General features: G+C 33.8%; 1 protein-coding gene across 1 annotated transcript in view; it reads left to right on the forward strand.

Moving 5' to 3' along the window:
- Nucleotides 1-18,727, forward strand: part of LOC141508620 (NACHT, LRR and PYD domains-containing protein 14-like) — a 36,799-nt gene extending 18,072 nt beyond the window's left edge. The window contains exons 5-11 of the mRNA XM_074217399.1: nt 377-547; nt 7,381-7,551; nt 10,439-10,609; nt 13,017-13,187; nt 15,676-15,846; nt 17,830-18,000; nt 18,525-18,727. Coding sequence (XP_074073500.1) covers nt 377-547; nt 7,381-7,551; nt 10,439-10,609; nt 13,017-13,187; nt 15,676-15,846; nt 17,830-18,000; nt 18,525-18,699 — 1,201 coding nt within the window. The 3' untranslated portion in view covers nt 18,700-18,727. The remainder of the gene's footprint in view (nt 1-376; nt 548-7,380; nt 7,552-10,438; nt 10,610-13,016; nt 13,188-15,675; nt 15,847-17,829; nt 18,001-18,524) is intronic.
- The last annotated feature ends 3,743 nt before the right edge of the window (nt 18,728-22,470 follow it).

The raw sequence follows: 22,470 nt of genomic DNA on the forward strand, positions 1-22,470 counted from the left end.
TCTGGGAGGAGGGCAATGTTGGTTGACAGTCTGTTAATTCTGTCATCAGTGTTTCTTGTGTTTCCAGATTGACTTCCCCAACTTTTCCAAAGAAATCTTGCATTAAAATTCCAGAAAAAAATCCTTACATGAGTTTTGAGTAAGGAATAAATCACACTATCCTCTAACATGTTTATCTATACATCATTTACTGAAAATAAAACTTTAAACATAAAAAGTCCTTGAAAGTTAGTCCTTAGAGATGTGTGTGTGTCTGTGTGTTTGTGTGCATCACTTTATACTGGTGATATTGGGAAGCTCTATGAGCTGAATATGCATATATGAACTGTGAGATTTCCCTTACACCAGTAAAATATCTCTATTATCTCTCTTACAGACTGAGGCGTTCCCATCTTTCTGCTTCCAACTGGAGAGATCTCTTCTCTGTGGTCAGTAGGAATCAGAATCTGAGAGAACTGGATCTCAGTACAAGTCACCTTGGAGATTCATCCATGATGATACTTTGTTCAGAACTAAGACATCCAGACTGCACAGTCCAGAAACTCAGGTCAGTTTTAATTTGTTTCCTGCAAGAGAAATTTATTTTAAGGATTAGAGAAGATGAAGTGACTGAATAAGGTTTAGGTGCTGAAAAATTAAAAAGAAGAGGAAACTAAAATATAGTTAAATAAAAAAAGAATAGAGTTAAATAAAGGAGGGAGGGGAAAGGCATTTAGAGAAATGAGAGAAAAGGAATAATATAATATTAAATGTTGATTCTTAATATTAAAGGAGCCTAAAATTTTTCCATTCCTATTCTAGCATTTTAAAAATTTGGAAATTGATTTTGGGTACATGAAACTGTAGAAAGATTATTAGGTAATTTCTGGTGTTGGAATCAAGATGGTAGAATACAGGAAGCACTTAACCAAGTTCTCCCAACATCTCTCAACAGTTCTCTCCAAACAACTTTGCTATAATGCCTTAAATAGAATCCTGAAGTTGTAGAGCCAACAAAAGGTGAGAATGAGACATTCTTCCACCTAACATAGTTTAGGAGGTTGGAAGGAAAGGTGGGGATTGGTCCAAAGTTCATGTGATTTCAACATGAATGATGGGACTAAGTAGAATGACAGAAATAGAAGCAACTTCAGGAACTTTCAAGTCATAGATGGTCCTGGAGACCAGTTAGAAAGAGATTATGAGACTATTGTCTTAGAATTGGACACATCCTGAATGCTGTTTGCCCTGATATGTCCTGGTAAGAATAAAATAGAAACCAAAGGAATTAAATGACAACCACCTAAAAGCGACCTCTAAATGAAAACTCCTAGGACTATCATGACCATATTCTAGAATGCTCAAGTCAAAGAGAAAATATATGAAGCAACCAAAAAGAAATATCATGCATCCACAGTCAGGGTCATACATGATTTAGCAACCTCCATGTTAAAAGAGTGGAAAATTTGGAATATGATATTCTGGAAAACAGAAGAGTTGCAATTAATACCTTTACCAGAAAAGCTGAGTATAATCAGTCACTGAAAAAAAAGGATAATTAATGAAATAAAGATACGCAGCCCTGATGAAAAATCAGAGCTGAATAGAAAAGAAATGTGATTTTCAAATACAAAACTCAAGAGAATCATAAAAATGTAAATCTAAAAGAAAAATCATAAGGGACTCAGTAAGATTAAATTGCTTACATTCCTATATGGGAATGTGACACATATAATTTCTAAGAATATATCATTGAGAGTTAGAAGAGTTATACATAGAGAGTACAGAAGTAAGTTGATTTCATTGAGATGACATTAAAAATGGATGAGTGAGAAAGAGAGATGTCTGGGAGAAGGAGGAAGGAAGGAGAGGATAATTATGTCATAAAAAAAGGAAAGCAAGGAATCATTTAACAATGAAATAGAAATGGTAGGGACTATACTAGAAAAGTTCTCTCATTAGAATTGGTTCAGAGAGGTACACACACACACACACACAAACACTCAAATTGATATAGAAATCTTTTACCCAAAAGCAAGATAGAAAAATAATAAAAGAAAGGGGAAAGGTGAGAAAAGAGGAGGATAATGATCAGAAACAAAACAAACTTTAGAAAAGGAGCAGGATAAAAAAGAGAGAGAGAAGGATAAACAGAACAAAATAGAATGGCAGAAAAAGCACAGTAAATAAAAATAAATATGAATGTGAATAATTTTCTCCCACAAAATTTAGGCAATTAATAGCATGAATTAGAAATCAGAATCCAACAATATGCTACAAGAAATGGCTTTGCATCCAAAATCTTAATGGAAAAGTTAAATGAATTATAGGAAGAAAAAGAGAGTAAAACTATAGTGGTGAGGGTCTTCAACTTTCTCCTCTCATAACTACAAAAAATTATGAAATAATTAAGAAGTTAAGAACATGAATAGAGTCTAAGATACAGGAAATATGATAGACCTCTGAAGAAAAGTAAATGAGAATAGAAAGGAGTATGCCTTTGTCTCAATTGTACATGACCCAAAATTGACCATGTATCAGGTTATAAATTCTTCACAATCAAATGTAGAAAAGTAGAAACATTAAATGCACTGGTTCCTGACTATATTAAAAAAGGTAATATTCAAAAAAGGAGTATGGAAATATATATTAAAATTGTGGGAAACTAAATAATCTAATCTTAAAAAAAGTGGTTGTCAAGGAACATATTAAACAAACAATCAAAAGTTCATAAAAGAAAATGACATTGAGGTAATATACCTAAATTTGGGAAATGTAGAAAAATAGCACCTGGGAAGGTCTTATAACTCAAAAACACACAGTAATAAAAGAGAGAGAAAAAATAGGTCAATGAATTGGGCATGTAAATTAAAAAACTAGAAAAAGAACAAATCAAATTCCCCCAATCAAAAATCAAATTTGAAATCCTGAAAACTAAAGGAGAGATTAATAATATTGAAAGTAAGAATATTAAGCTGATAAATAAAACTTGGAACTAGTTTATGAAATTAAAAACATTAAGGTAGATAAATCATTGGTCAATTTGATGAAAAAATATAGCAAATTACTAGTATCAAAAATTAAATGGGCAAATGTACTATCAATGAAAATGAAATCACAACAATTATTAGGAGTTGTTTTGCCCAAGTAAATGTTAGTAAAACTGAAAATTTATGATTACTTACAAATGAAAAGTGTAAACAACCCAGATTAATAAAAGAGGAAATAGAATACATAACCCTAATGCCAGGAATAAATTCCCTAAGAAAAAAATTCCAAGGTCAGATGGATTTATGACTGAATTCCACCAAATATTTAAGAAACACTTAATTTCAATATTATCTAAACTATCTACAGAAAACTAGGTAAAGAAAGAGTTTTACCCAATTTCTCTTATGCCACAATATGATTTTGATAACTAGATCAGGACAAAACAGAGAAAGAAAGCTACAGACTAATTTCCCTAATGAATTTTGATGCAAAAGATTTTAAATAAAGTACTAGCAAGGAGATTATAGCAATATATTACAAAGGTCATTCCCTGAGAATTATAACAGCGAATATACCAAGAAAGTAGAACTGTTTCAATATTATAAAAAGATCACTATTATTGATGTAGAAATAAGAAAACATGGACAGCTAGGTGGCACAGTGGATAGAGCACCAGGACCTCAGTTCAAATTCAGCCTTAGACACTTAATAATTACCTAGCTGTGTGACCCTGGGCAAGTCACTTAACCCCATTGCCTTAAAAAAAATTCAAAACAAAAAAAACACACAACAAAAAAAGTATGATTATATCAATAGATGCAGAAAATACTTTTGACAATTACAATACCCATAACTATTAAAGATACTAGAAAGCATAGGAATAAATGGATCTTTTAAAAAATTATTAGAATTATCTCTCTAAAACTAAGAACACTCATTATTTATAATGGGATAAACTTGAAACTGTCCCAATAAGCTCAGAGTTCTAGCTCAGATGCTTATTATCACACTACTATTCGATTTCTTATTAGAAATGCTATCTTATAGCAACTAAAACAAGAAAAATAATTGGAAGAATAAAAAGGCAATGAGAAAAGAAAAGAATCACTTTTTCAAATGAAATGATGATCATATACTTTAGAGAACCTATCTAAAACCTAGTTGAAACAAGTAATTGCTTAGAAAAGTTGCAGGATATAAAATTAATAACATCAATCTTTAGCATACTGTCAACAAAACCCAATTGTAATATAGAGAAAAAGCAATCATTTAAAAATAACTGCAGACAATACATAATAATTGAGTGCCATAACAAAATCAGAAAATATATGAATACATTTATGAAATAATTCATACAAATAAAACTTGCCTAAATAGAGAAATGCAGATAGCTGGGCCAATATAATAAAAATGATAATTCTATGTTCATTGAATTGTTCAGTGTCATAATCATCAAACTACCAAAGAAGTATTTATAAGAACAAGAAAAATTAATAATGAAATTTATCTGAAAGGAAAATGGTCAAGAATATCCAGAGGATCAATGAAAAAATGTGAAGGAAAATAACAAAGAACAAATGTCAAATTATTTTACAAAGTGGTAATTATGAAAATAATCTGATACTGGTATACAAACAGAGTGGTGGATCATGGGAATAGATTAAGAATCCAGTACACAGTATATAGTAGTAAATAACTATTCTTATCTATTGCTTCACAAGCCCAAAGTTTCAAGCTTTGAGGATAAAACCCCAACATTTGACAAAAATTTCTGGGAAAACTGTAAAGCACTTTAGCATAAACTTGACATACACCAGCATCTCACATAATATACCAAGCAAAATAACATGAAAATGTTACTATTATGTTGTTAACCTCTCTGATTCTCTTTTTCCTCATTTATAAAGTGAACAATGTAAACCAGACCTCCAGGTTTCTTTATGATTCTAAATTCTACTGTTAATAATAATAGCATTTATAAAGTCCTTAAAGACTTGAAACATTACTTGTAAATAAGATTCACTAAATCTCATAGGTCAAAGAGAAAAAAAATTTAAGGTCCTAATAATCAGCTAAAATTTCTAAAGAAATTCTTGGATTGGGCAGCTAGGTGGCACAGTATATAGAGCCCGGCCCTGGAGTCAGGAGGACCTGAGTTCAAATCTGGCCTCAGACACTTAATAATTACCTAGCTGTGTGGCCTTGGGCAAGCCACTTAACCCCATTTGCCTTGCAAAAATATAAAAAAAAATTCTTGGGTCCAATATAAGCAGAGAACTTACTTACATATATAACCTGGTTGAATATCCAGCTTCTGCTTGAACATTTTCAGTGATTCAGAAGTCCCTCATTCAATAATAGCCAATGGCAACCAGATCTCATTGTTAGAAAGTTTTAAACGCCAAACTGAAAATGTTTCTCTGCAATTTCTATTTGTCCAAGTCCTGTCTTTTGACCCATGCAAAATAAATGTCTTCCCTTCCCCAGAGATGGTCTTTCAAATATGTAAAGTCAACTGTCATATCAGGAAAACAAGGCAGAGTACAGAGGATGGCCTAGAGTTAAAGCCTCTCCATCAAGTACTAGATGTGTGATCATGGGCAAGTCCAATTTCTCACTCCTTCTGAGATATTCTCTAAAACTGTAAATTTTAGAGAATTTGCTGATTTGTTTTTGAGGAAAGAATTTCCAATGGACATTTTGCTATATGAATGAAATCATGGGTCCTGATTTGATTCTTCCTCCTTTTTCCCCAAAACAAAATGCTGCACAACACACTACATCCTATCCTCTCTGAGTTTTTGATTACATGATTACAGGAAACTAAAAAGGGTTTATACTACACAGTACACAATAACAGTAAAAGAAAGAAAGTCATCAATTATAAGAAAAAGATATTTGGATCATAAATTTTGAAAATTGAAAGAGACCTCTGCTTTCATTTTCTTTCTTGCCCATCCCTGGAGATTAGATTGTCCTATGAAGACTCTGGACCTGCATTCCAAACATAAATGAATTTCCATCTTTGCTTGTAACTCTTTGAGAGAAAACTATCACGTCTCAAAGCAATCTATTCTATCTTGTACTCTAATTGTCAAACATTGCTAAATATCTTTGATAAAGGGCTAACTCAAATGCATAGGATCAAGAAAAATTCTATATTTCATACCCAGTTTTCAAAAGACTTATTATAGATTATTAACAACATATCAAATATTAGATACAAGTAAAATTAAATGAGGTTTCATCTCACATTCATAAAACTCTTCAAAACTCTTGAAAAATCACAAAAGATGGAAATAATATAAGGGGATTGTGAAAAGATAAGCATATTAGTGCATTATTGGTGAAACTGTCAATAAATTGAATCATTCTTAAAGTAATTTGGAATTATGCTAAGAAAGGGTCCTTAAAAACTTCAAGATTTTTAACCTAGAAATTCTGTTGGTAAACGTTCTATAGGATTAGAAGCTCACATATCCTAAGGAGATAATATTTGTAGCCACATTTTTTGGAGCAGCAAAGAAACGAAAAAAATCATTGATTGGAAAAAGGCTATGTTTATAATAACAATATTTTGCTGTATTGAAATAAATGCCAAATATGTTGAATCCAGAGAAATGTAAAAATACATCTGATTGATGCACAATTGAATAAGCAGAATCAGTAAAGAAAAATATGCAATGACTTCAATAATGTTCAACTATGACTAAAATGACTGAACAACAATAAAAGAAAGAACAACAAAATGCTTAAAGTTGAAATCTGTGAAATTAGAGTGACCAAGATTGGTAAAAAAAAAAAAAACCCAATATGAGAATGAATCTTTTTTCTCTTCTTTGTAGGGGTGGGGGTGGGAGCTTTTCTCTGGATGTGAAGCTCTCTATATTTTTTAAACTCTTTGATATGTCGATTAGTTTTTGCTCAACTTTGCCTTCTTCCTTGTTATAAGGGATGGCTCCTTGGGAATGTGAGGATGGAGGAATATATTGGGGAAAGCAGGTTGTATAAAAGCTAAAAGTAACAAGAAATTTTAAAATAGCAATTCCCATTTCTTTTTTTAAGGCAGTGGGTTAAGTGACTTGCTCAAGTTCACATAACTAGGCAATTATTATCTGAGATCATATTTGAACTCAAGTCCTGACTCCAGGACCGGTGGCTCTATCCACCACACCACCTAGATGCCCCTAGCAATTTCTATTTATATAACCTTCAAATCTTCCATTTGGGGGTATATTTTATCTCTAAGGAAATATTCAGTGATTTATTCTATCATAGAAACAAAAGAGAAGATGAGTCTATATCTGAATTGAAGAGTTTAGTGGAACAATCTCCTCCCTTGGCATATGTAGGAAAGAAATAGATCCAAGGTTGCAACAGGGTAATTTATCTTTGTTGTTTCTCTTACAGGTTGGATGATTGTCATCTCACTACTGCTTGTTGTCAGGATCTCTCTTATGCTCTTGGTAGCAACCGCCGCCTGAAAAATCTAAATTTAAGTGTTAATTCCCTTGGGGATGATGGGATGAAGATACTATGTAAGGCCTTAGGAAGCCAGGATTGTAGCTTACAAGAGCTGAGGTGAGTCTCTGAAAGATTTTCTTTTTGAAGAGTACTCAGTACCTTGGGAGGATTTTCATCTGTCTGGGGCAATTCTTGTTTCTCACCCTAATATCATCAGAGAATCTGAACATTTGACAAAGGTTGTTATGAGCCTCACAGCATAGCACCATGTCCACTGAATGAGAATTCATACCATCATAAATTATAGGATTTAGAGCAAGGAAACAAAAGAGACTGAGACCCAGGAAAATTAAGCAAGTTTCCCAAGGTCATACTATACAGTAATAACAGAGGCTCATGTGCTCTGGCTTTTCACTTAGTTTTCTTTATTTTTTCTTCACTGCATTTCCTACTCTTACCTATGTTATATCCTATAACTGAGGAGACACACATTTCTTCTGAGGTGATGAGCAATATAGGGTAGTAGAGGGAGAGATAATATTCTGTGAGATCAGGGAATTAATGGAATAAAGATGAATTCTCTGCATTAAACCTTAAAGAGCCTGTCATGGGATCTCCCTGTGCACAAACTATTTAAATCTCTAGCCTGTGTTCTCCAATTCACTAATGTCAACAAACACACATATTGATATAATTATAATGATCTGATGATGATGATGTTTCAACTTTGTTTTGAAGAAGACCACGACAACAGGGAGGAGATGCCATGAGTTTGGGTGAAGGGGTACTGGGTTTAGTCACCATCCTCACTTTCTCTTCCTGAGCCATCTGGGTCCAGTGGCCAATTATGAATCAGTACAACTGGAGATGGCCCTGGATGCAAGACAAACAGGGTTAAATGACTTGCCCAAGGTCACACAACTAGTAACTGTGAAGTGTCTGAGACAAGATTCAAACTGCCATCCACCTGACTCCAAGTCTCTATTACCTAACAGCCCCTATTGTTACTGAGTTGAGGATAAGAGGGTAGAATAAAAGCAGAGACTTTCCAGAGCTTTTCCAAATTCAGCTCCAAACAAATTTAAATAACTCCTCAAAATTCTCTGCCAATTCTTAAGTATAACCTACAGAAAGAGCAGATGAAACAATTTTCTAACCCAAGTAAATGAGCAGCAAAGTTTGACTCACTGGGTGGTAGAGTACAGACAAATGCCAGGCACACTCTAGCAAGTCATGGCAGTCTTTGGGAGTGACTGAATTGGCGGCAGCACCTTCTACAACCCACAGACAGTAAACAGGTCAGACAACTGGTCAGATTACTTGGGGGTCTTTGCTGACACTAGGTGCAGGACTCTGTTGTATTGCCCGTGTGCAATTTTGAGTCCCAGAACCAGGAAGAGTACTAGTACATTGGAACTGCAATCACCATGAAAAAGGGATCATGGTCACAGTTCCAAGGTGGAAAAGAGACCAGGCCTAAAGAGCAGTGAACACAGGTGTTCTTAGATCATACCACCTTGGAAGAACTGAAAATACATAGAGCCTCAAAACTAGCTCTATAAACAGCAGCACAAAAGCAAACAAAACAGTTGCTATCAATATCCCCATGCTATCTATAGCCACATTTTTTATTAAAGATATTATTTGAGTTTTACAATTTTTCCCCAATCTTACTTCCCTCCCCCCCTCCACAGAAAGCAATCTGTCAGTCTTTACTTTGTTTCCATGTTGTACATTGATCCAAATTGAGTGTGATGAGAGAGAAATCACATCCTTAAGGAAGAGACAAAAAGTCTAAGAGATAACAAGATCAGACAATAAGATGTCAGGTTTTTTTTTCTAAATTAAAGGGAATAGTCCTTGAACATTGTTCAAATTCCACAGTTCTTTATCTGGACACATTTGTTTTTTTAAAAAAATGTTCTGAAGATGATATTTGTCCTTAGTTCTCAAAGAAGAACATGACATCAGGGAGGTGATACCATGGCAAGAACATGAATTGGGAAGTCACCAGTCTCACTTTTTCCTCCAGAGCCATTTGGATCCAGTAACCAGATATGAACCAGGATGACTGGAGAGAATATAGGATGTGAGGCAATCAGGGTTCACACACAGCTAGTAAGAGTCAAGTGTCTGAGGTTGGATTTGAACTCCCATTCTCCTGACTCCGAGGCCAATGTACTATCCATTGCACCACCTAGCTGTTTTAACACACTATTGATTGGATAATATGATATATATGATATAATATATATACATATATGTATATATACATATATATATATGTATATATATATATATAATGAAAAAGAATGATACACCAGCAGAGTAGGAAAGGGAGATGCAGAATGGAGTAAATCATCTCATATAAAAGGGAAACTTTTACAGTTCATGGGAAGATGGGAGAGTAGCAGAGAATGCTTAAACTTTAATCTTATTGGAATTAGCTCAAAGAGGGAATAACATAAATACTCAGTGGGGTATTGAAATTTATCTTACCCTACAAGGAAGGAGGAGGGAAAGGAGATAAGAGTCTCCTTAGTAGTAAAATGGGGATAGTGATAGCAACTATCTCACAGTGATGTTTCAAGGATCAAACGAGAAAATATACATATATATATATATATATATATATAATATATATATATATTATATATATAAATCTCTTTACATAGTGCTTAGCCCATAGTAGGCACTTCCTTCTTTTTCCCTTCTTTCTTTCCTTCCTTTTTTTCTTCCTTCCTCATTTCTTCCATCCATTCCTCTCTCCCTTTCTTCCTCTTTTTCATCCCTTTCTTCTTTCCTTCCCTCTTTCTTTTATTCTTTGATTCTTCTTTCCTAGAAAACTGTGACTGCTGAGCCAGAACAGAAGTATAAAGTTGATTGGGTGGTTTAATGCACACATACTTTGTGTATGTACCTCTTCATTTGGACAGATGGAAAAAGAATAGGCTATACAGACTAATGAAGCCCTTTTCTCTTTGGGTATGCATATTCCTTGAAGAATGTTCTGGTGCCATCTCACAGACATTTGTTGTCAGGATCTGTCATCAACTCTAATTCAGAACCAGAACCTTCTACATCTGGACCTGGCAGCCAATGTCCTGAAGGATAATGGAGTGAAGTTGCTGTGTGAGGCCTTGAAGCACCCACACTGTCAGCTTCGGATGTTGGTGTAAGTCAATCACTCAAATGTTTATTATTGTCATAGTGTGCACTAGACTCTGGGGATACAAGTATTACAAATCCTCCTAGCATTGACCTTATAGTATAAGTCCTCTCATTTTCTCTGAAAGAGGCTGTATTTGGGGAATAGGGGAGGAATGAGGTTAGAGAACTTGAAATAAACTATTTCATTAATAGAGAAAGGAATTTAGAAGCAGTTTTTGTTGTCTGTTGTTATTTGTTTGTTTTCATTTTGTATCACCAGACAGTATATAATAGCACCCACCTCACAGGGTTATTCAACTATTTTCTATCAAATCAAATACTTTGGCATTATTTTTTAAACACATGTAAAGTGATGCTAATCACCTCAATCTTTTTGATTTGTTTTGGAAAATATATTTTATGGAGAAGTCCTGAAGTTTTAAATGTTATTAGAGGAATATGTCTTGTAAAATTCATGTGGTATGTAACTATTGCTCTATCTCTCTCTCACGCGTGCTCTCTCTCTCTCTATAGATAGATAGATAGATAGATAGATAGATAGATAGATAGATAGAGGGATATAGATGATATAGAGATAGACATAGACATAGACATAGACATAGACATAGACATAGACATAGACATAGACATAGACATAGATATAGATATAGATATAGATATAGATATAGATATAGATATAGATATAGATATAGATAGATGCATACATACATACAATGCAAATTATGGAGTTAAAACCTAGGTTTTATTATTAAGTTCAAGCATAAAAATTCAGGGATTAAAGAAAACCTGAACCATTGTGAGAATTCTGACAAAGCTCTTTATAGGTAAAATTACATCAGAGTGACAGTGAAATAATTAATTTGCAAATTACTATCTTGTACATTCCTCTTGGGCTTTAAAAGTTAGAAAGACGATAGATACATAATCAATGTAATAAACATTGAACAACCTCGTTAAAAAGAGTCATAATCTCTTACATCCTCAAAGTAAAAAAATTTCACCAAATTCCACAAGTAAACTAAGTCTAATTAGAAGTCATAGTATATTTAAAGAATTTTCAAAAGACTGGTTGAAAATGATAATTTACATGTGAGCAAGAAGTCAGTAACAATTGAGATTCTTTCTCTGACTTATTATCTAAGAATGTTTTAGACTCTTAAGTAAATTTTCATATCCCATGGGACACAACTTGGTTACATGAGGTTAATACAGAAGAAATAAAAGAAAATCAAAAATTCTCATAAAATTAGCATGATGATTCTTAGGAATTATCTAAGAAGTGACTAGATTTGAAAAATATTTTCAATTTTCAATAGAATGTCTTTCCTTTTTTATCCTTTTCAGCAGATATTGGTGATTACACTTATTTTATCAAGAATACTATAAGGATAACCAGGTTTCCGTGAAATGAATTTCTATTGTCTTTGTGTCTATGATGAAAAATACAGTCAATAAATTATTTATTAACCACTCTTGTGAGCCATCTTTCCCCTTAATATAACTTCTTTATATTCTCTGGCTTCATGAAAATATCAATGGAGTCAGACCTGATAGCCCATATTTGGAGTCCCTGATACTAGGGAGGCTAATGCTGGTATATCACTTGGGTTCAGAAGTTGTAAGTTGTACTAGGGCTAAAGTCCAGTTGATAGTCACACTAAGTCTGAAAACTTTACAATAAGCCTCTAGGAGTGGAGAGCCACTAAGACTGCTTCAGGTGGGATAAATCTATTTCAGTTTGAAAAACAGAGCAGGTTAAATTTTCCTTTCCAATCAATATTGGAATTGAATATATGAATGTTAGTTATGCTTTTAGCATAGACAAGTTATGCTTTTAGCATAGATGTTTGTCTCAAAACAAACATCAAATTTAAAAAAATAAGAAAGTTATTATCATCCTTGTAGTACAGGGTCATAGAACTGAGGAACCTAGAAAATCATTTAGTAAAACATCCCCCTTTTACAGTAAAACATCCTTTATGCAACAACTATATAGTTAATGGAAAATAATCCCACATTAATTTACAAAAGTTAAATTAACATTTGCAAAAAATACTGTGTGATTCATGCTACTATCTCTTCTCTCTTCTACCACTCTTGATACCATTCCTTTGGAAGAAGGAACCTCTATAGGACTGATAACCATTTTATGTTTTTATAAGTTTTATGTATCACCATGATCAGGGCATTCATCCTATAGTGGTCAACCTTCTGCTTTTGCTGTATCTTGAACTCAACATGGGAGAGGTTATGATAAACATTAAGGGGAGTGACTGTCAGTTTTGTAATGAAAAGAAATAGACCATTAGTTTGATGCTAAGTAAAATGACTCTAAGATGAAATTCCTTTCCAATACATACAGGAAAAAAATGAATCATAGATGTAGAAAAAATCATGGTTGTCTTTTGCAGGTTGTGGAAATGTCATCTCACCTCTCTTTCTTGTGATTATCTCTCTTTTGCTCTCAAGAGCAACCAAAGTTTGACCCATTTGGATTTGAGTGGTAATAGCCTTGGTGACAATGGAATAAAACTTCTATGTGAGACCTTGGGAAATGATTATTGTAAAATAAATTCACTGATGTAAGTGTTTATAATTTTCATTCATTCACTTGCCTTCTTCATTCAATAATGATTCATTAATGATTCAATAATTCATTCAATTATTCATTCAATAACTCACAGAAAAACTATTAAATGCTTTGTGAAAACAAAAACAATATATAATCCCTTCCCTCAAAGAATTTACAATGGATGAGAACTAAGCAGAACAGGACATATATATACAATTGAAAATAATACAAATTAGTATATATTGCATTCAAATGCAACTCTAATGCATATGCATGAGAATAAATTCTAGGAAAATAGATTAGGGAGAGATTACAAAAAACGGTCAAATAACTTGACTGATATTTTCACTTTGGAAAATAAGCTGGGCCAGATGTCAATAGGATACAAATGGAAACATTGCCAACAAAATGGAGCAGAGAAGGCTGAAAAATATTAGGATTATTTAGAGAAAGGGTATGTAGAGGAACAACTTCAGAAATGTTTATATCAGCTGGATCACAGCCTACCAGGAAGAACCTATCCCATACACAAGCATGTGATTGATAAACTTAGAAAGATAGGTTGGTGCTACATTATTGGAAGATAGAATAAACAGGCTAAACTTAGAAGATAACAGGGAATCACAGAATCTTTTTTTGTGGAAGAGGGGTATATCTTCTGAGCTAGTGTTTGTTGGATAGAATTTCTTTTGTCTTTGTTGCAAGGGAGTGGAGGGAGACAGATTAGCATAAACAGGAGAAGGATAACTGACTGGAAGATCCCTGTAAAGGTTTGAGCATCAAGCCCCTGCATCCATTTGGGAGACAATAATAGGTATATTTGACCTTTTGTATTATCAGCAATACTTGGGTGTATATGAGTGTATTTTGTGGAAGAAAGCATGAGAGGCAACAGATGATTTATTCTAGGAGATGAAGACTTTATAGTGCCAATGTTGCAGGAAGCAACAAAATGCAATGGGAGGGAAATTTAGAGATCAGATCTGTGGGTTATTTTTGTTATTCAGTCTTTTCTCTAGTTCACTTTACAGATGAGGAAACTGAGGCAAAGAGGATTAAGTGACTTGCTCAGGGTCATACCTCTAGTAAGTGTCTGAGGCTGGATTTGAACTCAAGTTCTCCTGATTCCAGGCCACTTTGTTCCATGTGCTATACCATCTAGGTGACCCTATAACTATTTGACTTTAGTTATGAATTATAGTCATTTTGTTAGAGATACAGAGTGTGTATGAGTGTGTAATGTATATGTGAGTGTGTATGTGTGGTTGTGAGGATATGTGCCTTCTGATAACATAATGTCAAAAGCCAGTAATAGGGAATCAAATATACTCAGAAATTAGCTATAAATGTTAACATTAAGTTTAGAATAGACTTTGGAGGTGGAGGTAACCCAATGAAAACCAGGGAAAAAAATCCTGGACCAGTATCTAGGATACTAATCTAGAAGATTGGAAAAAGTCAAACCTAGAAATCAACAGGGGCCAACCAAGAAAAGAAAAAAGGCAAAAGACAGTCTGCTAGGAACCAGAAATAAGAGCATTTTCAACCATAAAACACTATAGGTCTCATCCAGGTAGTATCTTATACTACCACTGTTGAAAGACTGTACCAACCTGGCTAAGGATAGGAATCAATTCCAGAGCCCCACTAACCCCAAATTTGGAGGTAAGTGGGCACACAACTTTGTGAAGACTAGTAGGATTCAGAGATCTGTCATATCCTGACAAAAATGGCACAAATCAATGAAAAACTATTTAGTAAACTAGTCTAGAACCTCAGGTTGTATGGAAAAAACAAGAATAGCTAAATGGTAAAGCGGGCACAGCCATGGACTTATAGCTTGGAAGACCTGCATTTATAATGTGCCTTAGACACTGATCAATTATGTGACCCCGGGGAAGTCATTTGACTTCACCTTGCCTCAGTTTTCTTATCTGTTAAGTTGGGACAAAAATAGTAACTACTTCACAAAATGAGGATCAAATATGTAAAAATATTTTGTAAACATTAAAGAACTTTATTAGGGTAGATGATGCAGTGGATGGAGCACCAGTACTAGAATCAGGAAGACTTGAGTTCAAATCTGACCTCAAACACTTGACACTAGCTGCATGACCTTGGGGAAGTCACTTAACCCTGACTGCCTCCAAACCAGGGCCATCTCCAGTCATTTTGATTCATATCTGACTACTGGACCCAGATAGCTCCAGAGGAGAAAGTGAGACTGATGACTTCGCATAGCATCCCTTCATATCCAATTCACTTGCTTGTCATGGCATCACTGCTCTGATGTCCTTTGAGAACAAAGGGCAAATAACATTTTGGAAGAAGATTCTTAGCTGCTAAGGGAAGGAATGTAGAAGTAAGGAAAAAAAAGAAAAAAGACATGGGTCTTATGTTGTCTATGGACCTAGACAACATTGGATATGATGCTTTTTAGGGAGATAAGAAAAAAATGAAGGTGAAATAATTTCTTTGTGTTTCCCTCTCCTCTGCAGGTTGAGGAGTTGTGGTCTAACTGCTTCTTGTTGTCAGGATCTTTCCTTTGCTCTCAAGAGAAACAGAAGTGTGACCCATTTGAATTTGGCAGATAATGCCCTGGGGAATCATGGAGTGACACTGCTCTGTGAAGCCCTGCAATACCCAGACTGTCACCTCCAGGAACTGAAGTAAGTACTCTTGTAAATCCATTGAGTCAAGTTCCTTAGATATTTGGAAGAGACTAAAAACACAACATGAATTGAAGAAAGGTGTCTGTGAAAGAATCAGGACTTAGGGTCCCACAGATTTTTTTTCAATAACTCCATTTTTATCTCTGAAACTTTCTATCACTAAACTGAGTTATCATGTGTGCTATATTCTTTCTTCTGGGAGTCTTCAACTTTTAAAGGGCTGTCTTAAGGAAGTGAGATTACACTTATTCTGACTCTACAAAAGACAAAGCTAAGAAAAATAGGCAAAATGTGGTTAAAAAAAATCAGATGTCGCTTTGATGTATAGGAAAAAATCCCTAATTGTGCACCAACCAGTATCTGAAATGGAATTCCCTTTATGACAATCCTGATAGATTATTACCCAGTCTTTGTTGCCAAACCTCTTTGGGTAGGAAATAGAAACTACTGGTTACCTATATTGTGGTTGGGTGGGTATTATTTTTTGTTTTTCTTCTTTTTGTTGTTGTTTGGTTGGTTTGGGGGGGGATTTTTTTAAAAGTTTAACTTCAAATTTATTAGTTGGGAGATATATCTAAATAATTACTATAAGGGTGTTTCAGGAAACTGAATTTCCTTTAAGGACTGATTTGTATTCTTATAAATTTTAAATCAAGTTTTTTTCCTAACAAAGGTCTAAACTCTCAATATATGGAGAATTGAATTAAGAATACAAATCATTACCCAATTGATAAGTGGGCAAAAACATGAAAAGGCAGTTTTCAGATGAAGAAATTAAGGCTATCTATAGTCATAAAAATGCTCTACATCATTATTGATTAGAGAAATGCAAAGTCAAATAACTCTGAGTACTGTCTCAAATGTATCTGATTGGCTAAGAATAAAGAAAAGAAAAAAATAAATGTCGGAGGGCATGTGGGAATATTTGGACATTAATACACTGCTGGTGGAGTTGGGAACTGATCCAACCAATCTGGAGAGCAATTTGGAACTATGTCCAAAGGCTATAAAACCTTTGCATACCATTTTATTCACTACTAGGTCTATATCCCAAAGAAAAAATTTGTTTTAAAAAGGGAAAATAATCTATTTGTACAAAAATATTTAGAACAGTGCTTTTTATGGTGGCAAGGAACTAGAAATTGAAAGGTTGCCCATCAGTTGGGAATTATTGAACAAGATGTGACATATGCATATAATGAAATACTATTTTGATAATGATGAACAGAATAATTTCAGAAAAGCATAGGGAGATTTACATGAATGGATACAAAGTGAAGTGAGAACTAGGGGAATACTGATCATCATAACAGCAATATTTTATGATGATAAACTATGAATGATAGTTAATCTCATGATAATACAAGACAATTCCAAAGAACTCATGATGAAAAATGCAATTCACATCCAGAAAAATAATTGATGGATTAAAGCATGCTGGTTTTCACTTTATTATTTTTTTGTTTTTTCAGGGAGGGGATTTTTTTTCTTTCCACACATGACCTATTATGGAATATTTTTATAAGATTACAAATTTATAACCTATATCAAATTGCTTACCACCTCAGGTAATAAATAGGGAAGGAGAGAATTTGAAATTCAAAATAAAAAAAGTCCGCTAAAATTATGTTTGCATATAACTGGGAAAAATAAAATATTGTTCAAAATAAAATTAATTTTTAAAATGGTGAACTAGAAGCTCACCAAGAGAGTTCAGGTTACTGGACACACAGTTTGAGTTCCAGTAGAAGAAGAAAAAAGATGATTAGGGTTCAGGTTTATAATTTAATAATGGCAAGAAAAGTGGAAGAGACTGGACCAAGGCACTTTAGTGATGTCTTGTTTTCTTAGCTAGGTGCTTTTATAGGAAGGAATAGGGCTATTAGTTTCATGCTAGCTTTTGATGGGCTTCTTTCCAAGGTGAAAGAAAAAAGAAGTGTACTTTATACCCTTACCAAATATGTTGTGTTTTTCTCACAGGTTGCAAGGTTGCTGTTTTTCTGAAGCTTGTTGTTGGGATCTCTCCTTGGCTCTGAAAAGCAATCAGAATTTAACTTCTCTGAACCTGGGGGGTAACACCTTGGGTAATGATGGAGTAAAACTTCTGTGTGAGACCTTCAGGGATCCAAACTGCAGATTACAGGAAATAAAGTAAATCACTACCAATTTCTTTTGTTCAAAATGCCTCCTACTTGAAATTAGAGAAGAGGGGAATCCCAAAGAGCAGCATGATAGGGGTGTCCTAAAGAGCAGCCACGATATGGGATGTTTGTGGAAAAGTCAGGGCATGGGTCAAAAAGTCTTGACCCATTCACATTCTTTAGGATAGGATCTAAATTGTGATGGATATGGTTAGCAGCCACTTCCCTTGCTCCAGGCCTTGTCAGTTGCTCTAGTTCAGCCTTTTTTCTTCTTAATTAATGATCACTTCCCCTACCCATATCATAGATACTATGATAACCTACCAGATCGTCACTTTTCCTTTTCTGATTACTTAACTTTAAGTATTTATTTGACATAATTCAAGACAATAAGGGTCCTATGAGAAGAAATTTAGTACTGTGGTCTGGGCTATAGTGGAGGGAAAAGGGTGGGTTCATAAGACTTGCTCTACATTAAGGGATTGTGGATATGAATCCCTTTTGAAGTTATTATTTCTTTCTCCTCTTTGGTAGACTATGGAATACATGTTTCACTGCAGCAGGCTTTCCCCATCTCTCTGCTGTACTCAAGAGCAACCATAATTTGATCCATTTGAATATTGCTGGAACCACACTGGGGGATGATGAAGTGAACCTATTGTGTGAAACCTTGAACAACCCAAATTGCAACCTGCAGAAGTTGATGTAAGTCTTTATACGGTCAGAGAGAAAGGAGATGGTTTAGGGGAAAGGGGTGTGTTGTTGCTAAGAATGTCAAATATGAGTCAGGAAGTTATCTGTGGTAGATTCATATTCTTGTCTTTTAGGAATAAAATTCTGGAAAACAGATTTTCCATTTTTATGGAAAATGAGTGTTCATTTATATAGTGAATACTGCCAAAATATATCTACTACAACACAGAAATTGTAGAGCTAAAAACTTAGATTAGATTATGTTTAAGGACAGGTTCAGATCTCAGCTAAAAAAACTGAATGAAAATCAGGATTGGGACGGCTAGGTGGAGTAGTGGGTAAAGAACCGGCCTTAGAGTCAAGAGTACCTGGGTTCAAATCCGGTCTCAGACACTTAATGATTACCGAGCTGTGTGGCCTTGGGCAAGCCACTTAACCTTGTTTGCCTTGCAAAAACCTAACAAAAGAAAGAAAGAAAATCAGGATTGATTTTTAAAAGTTTCTTTATTTATTTTTCCAACTGCATATAATGATAGTTTTCAACAATCTTTTTTTTTTTATATTTCTTCCTTCCTTCCCCCTTCCCTGATAGGAAACAATGTAATATAGACTCTATATCTATAACCAGGCTAAATCTATATTAACCATATTGTGAAAGAAGAGTCACATCCAAATAGAAGAAAAAAATTAGAGAAAAAAAAATCCAGCATAATTCATAAAATAACTTTGTTTAAAAATTGAAAATTCTAAACTCTGGTTTGCATTTAAACTCCACATTTTCTTCTCTGGATATGAATAGAAAAAAGATTGCAAGACTTTTAGTATTGTCTTTAATTATTGTACTGCAGAAATGATCAAGTCCATCAAGGTTGATCATCACCCCAGGTTGCTGTTAGTGTTATAATGCTCTTCTGGTTCTGCTCACTCACTCAACATCAGTTCATGCAAGTTTTTCCATCTTATTTTGAAGTTTGAAACCTCATGGTTTCTTAAAGAACAAGAATATTCCACAACATTCATATGCCACAATTTGTTCAGCCATTGATGGGTATACCTTCAATTTCCAATTCTTTGCTACTATGAAAAATGATGCTAATAAATATTTTTACATGTGGATTTTTTATCCTTTTTTTGTGATCTATTTGTGGTATAGTTCTAGTATGGATATTATGGGATTAAAGGGTGTACATGGTTTTATTGTCCTTTTGGCATAATTCTAAATTTTTTACCTTATTCATGGAAAGTCTTCACTTTTTCCTTTGGCTCTACCAATATATTTATTCCTTCTCAGGTCTAAAGCTCAATTTCTTAAATCTTGTTTCTTCCTGTTTTTCTTGCTTAGAATACATATGATCAGCCCTTTCTTCTTTTCTATTTCAGACAGAATCTAAGTCTTTGGGGGTCAAGAACAGTTCTACTTTATTTAATTTTTTATTTTTTTTATTTATCCAAGCACCTGCCAAAAAAACTGATGACTGATTAATTTAGACCTGAGAATTTTAAACTTTTAACTTCTTTTCAAATCACAAGAATATTGTAAACATAAACAATTTTAAGCAGTCATTTTAGCAACAATCATTTGAGTGACAAAAAATGGAACTTTGACTATTCTGATTAATGCTTTAAGACATTTATCCTCAATCTTTCTGTTTCTTTCTAATACTGTATGAATTCTTGCTCTCAGAAGAAAAAAAGTTTTGATATTTTTGACAAAAAAAAATTATGAGGGTATGAGAAAATTGTAGGGATTAAAAAATAAAAAATAAAATACTCTGTGATAAAGAACCTTTGTAATCCTTGCATTTTTTTTTAGGATTTTGCAAGGCAAACGGGGTTAAGTGGCTTGCCCAAGGCCACACAGCTCGGTAATTATTAAGTGTCTGAGACCGGATTTGAACCCAGGTACTCCTGACTCCGGGGCTGGTGCTCTATCCACTGCACCACTTAGCTGTCCCAATCCTTTCATTTTCACAGACTCAGTAGATTAAACAAAGATGCCCATTTTCACACTCAATAGATTAAGTGAAGATGCCCAAAGAATGCTGGATGACATAAAAATGAGCCATTCCCATCTGACAATTGAATCTTCCAACTGATTCAATTAAATGTGTTCAAAAAGTAACTGATGTGGACTAAGACTCAAGCTAGCTGCTATTGCAATATCTGGAGAGAAATCACTGTGTAGGTGTTTGAATTTCACATATATCTTATCTATTCAAACATGGATGTAAAAGATTTCAGATTTTTGGAAATACAGGTTAAAGAAAATGCAAGTTAAAGTTAAAAGTAGACTTAGATGAACCAGGAAAACAATATATACTGTGACTACCACAATGTAAATTGAATAAATAACAACAAAGAAATAAAAACTGAATGTTGTGTCATTAGGATAACAAAATTTGCTCCCAAAGAAGATATATCATAATATCCCCTCTTTGTTTGCAAAGGTGGGCAACATAGAATGTGAAAAGCTTCAGATACTGATATGTTTGTTAATATTTCTGGTCTACTTTTTTTCTTTCTCTTTCTTTTTATTCTTAGTAACTAACATCAAATGGTTCTTTGGGTAGAGGAGAATATGTTGGGGAAATTAGAGGAATAAGCAGAGAAGGACAAGAACAGGTAGTTTTGAAAAGATAGTTAAACTACCTTTAGTCATTTGAAAAAAAAAATACCGTAAATCACTGTTAATTAGAGAAATGCAAATTAAAACAACTCTCAGATACCACCTCATACTTATTAGATTGTATAAAATAATGGAAAAGAAAAATGATAAATGCCAGAGTAAATTTGAAAATAAATAAATATATTAATGAAATGTTGTTGCACAATTTGGAATTAAAGTTTGAACAGGTTTTGGTCTAAGATTTTGATGGAATAATATCATGTTCTAAGAAATGATGAGAGGTATAATTTCACAAAAGTCTGGTGAGATTTATATAATCCAATGCAAAATGAAATTAGAAGAATCAAGAGATCATTGTACAGAGTAACAACTACATTGTAATAATGATCATCTAAAAAAGATTTAATTATTTTTCCAAGATAATTCTGAAGGACTCGTGATGAAATAAGAGAGAGAACTGATGAACTCTGAATGAAATTTATATTATAATTTTCTCATTTTATTTATTTTTGTAATGACATGACTAATGTGAACAGAAGTTTTACATAATTTGGCACACACACACATATATTTAAAGTTGATATATTGTTTGTCTTCTCAATAGACAGAGCATGGGCTGAAAGGAGGTAGATAATCTGATGCTCAAAGTTTTAAAAAATGCTAAAAGAGAGATAACTTTTTTAAAAAAAACTGAGTGAACAATGTAAAAAACAAACAAACAAACCTCAAAACTTTCAAATGACTGCCAAGGGTAATTTCAGCTCCTCAGCTAACCACATCAATAATCCATTTGTCATCCTTGACTCCTCACTGTTTTTCACTCCTCATATATATTTCTACGTTTGATGATTTTTGCCTTTTAAAAATCTCTAGTGTGTGCCCCTTTTTCCCGTTCTGATGTTATGAAAACCCTGGTGCACACCACCTCAGAATGTACTGTTGCAATATCCTGTAAGATGCTTTCCTGTGTCAAGTCACTATAATTCCAGTCCATCCTCAGCTCAGCTGTTAAAATGATCTTCTTAAAATTAAGGCAGGTCTGATCATCATCATCATCATCATCGTCGTCATTATTCTCAATAAACATTCAGTATCTCAGTCACTTCCAGTATCAAAATATAATATTATCTCTATGGTGTTCAAAATGATAATCTGACTTCC

The sequence above is a fragment of the Macrotis lagotis genome, chromosome 1 (genome assembly GCF_037893015.1).
Source record: "Macrotis lagotis isolate mMagLag1 chromosome 1, bilby.v1.9.chrom.fasta, whole genome shotgun sequence".
In the NCBI taxonomy this organism is placed as follows: Eukaryota; Metazoa; Chordata; class Mammalia; order Peramelemorphia; family Peramelidae; genus Macrotis; species Macrotis lagotis.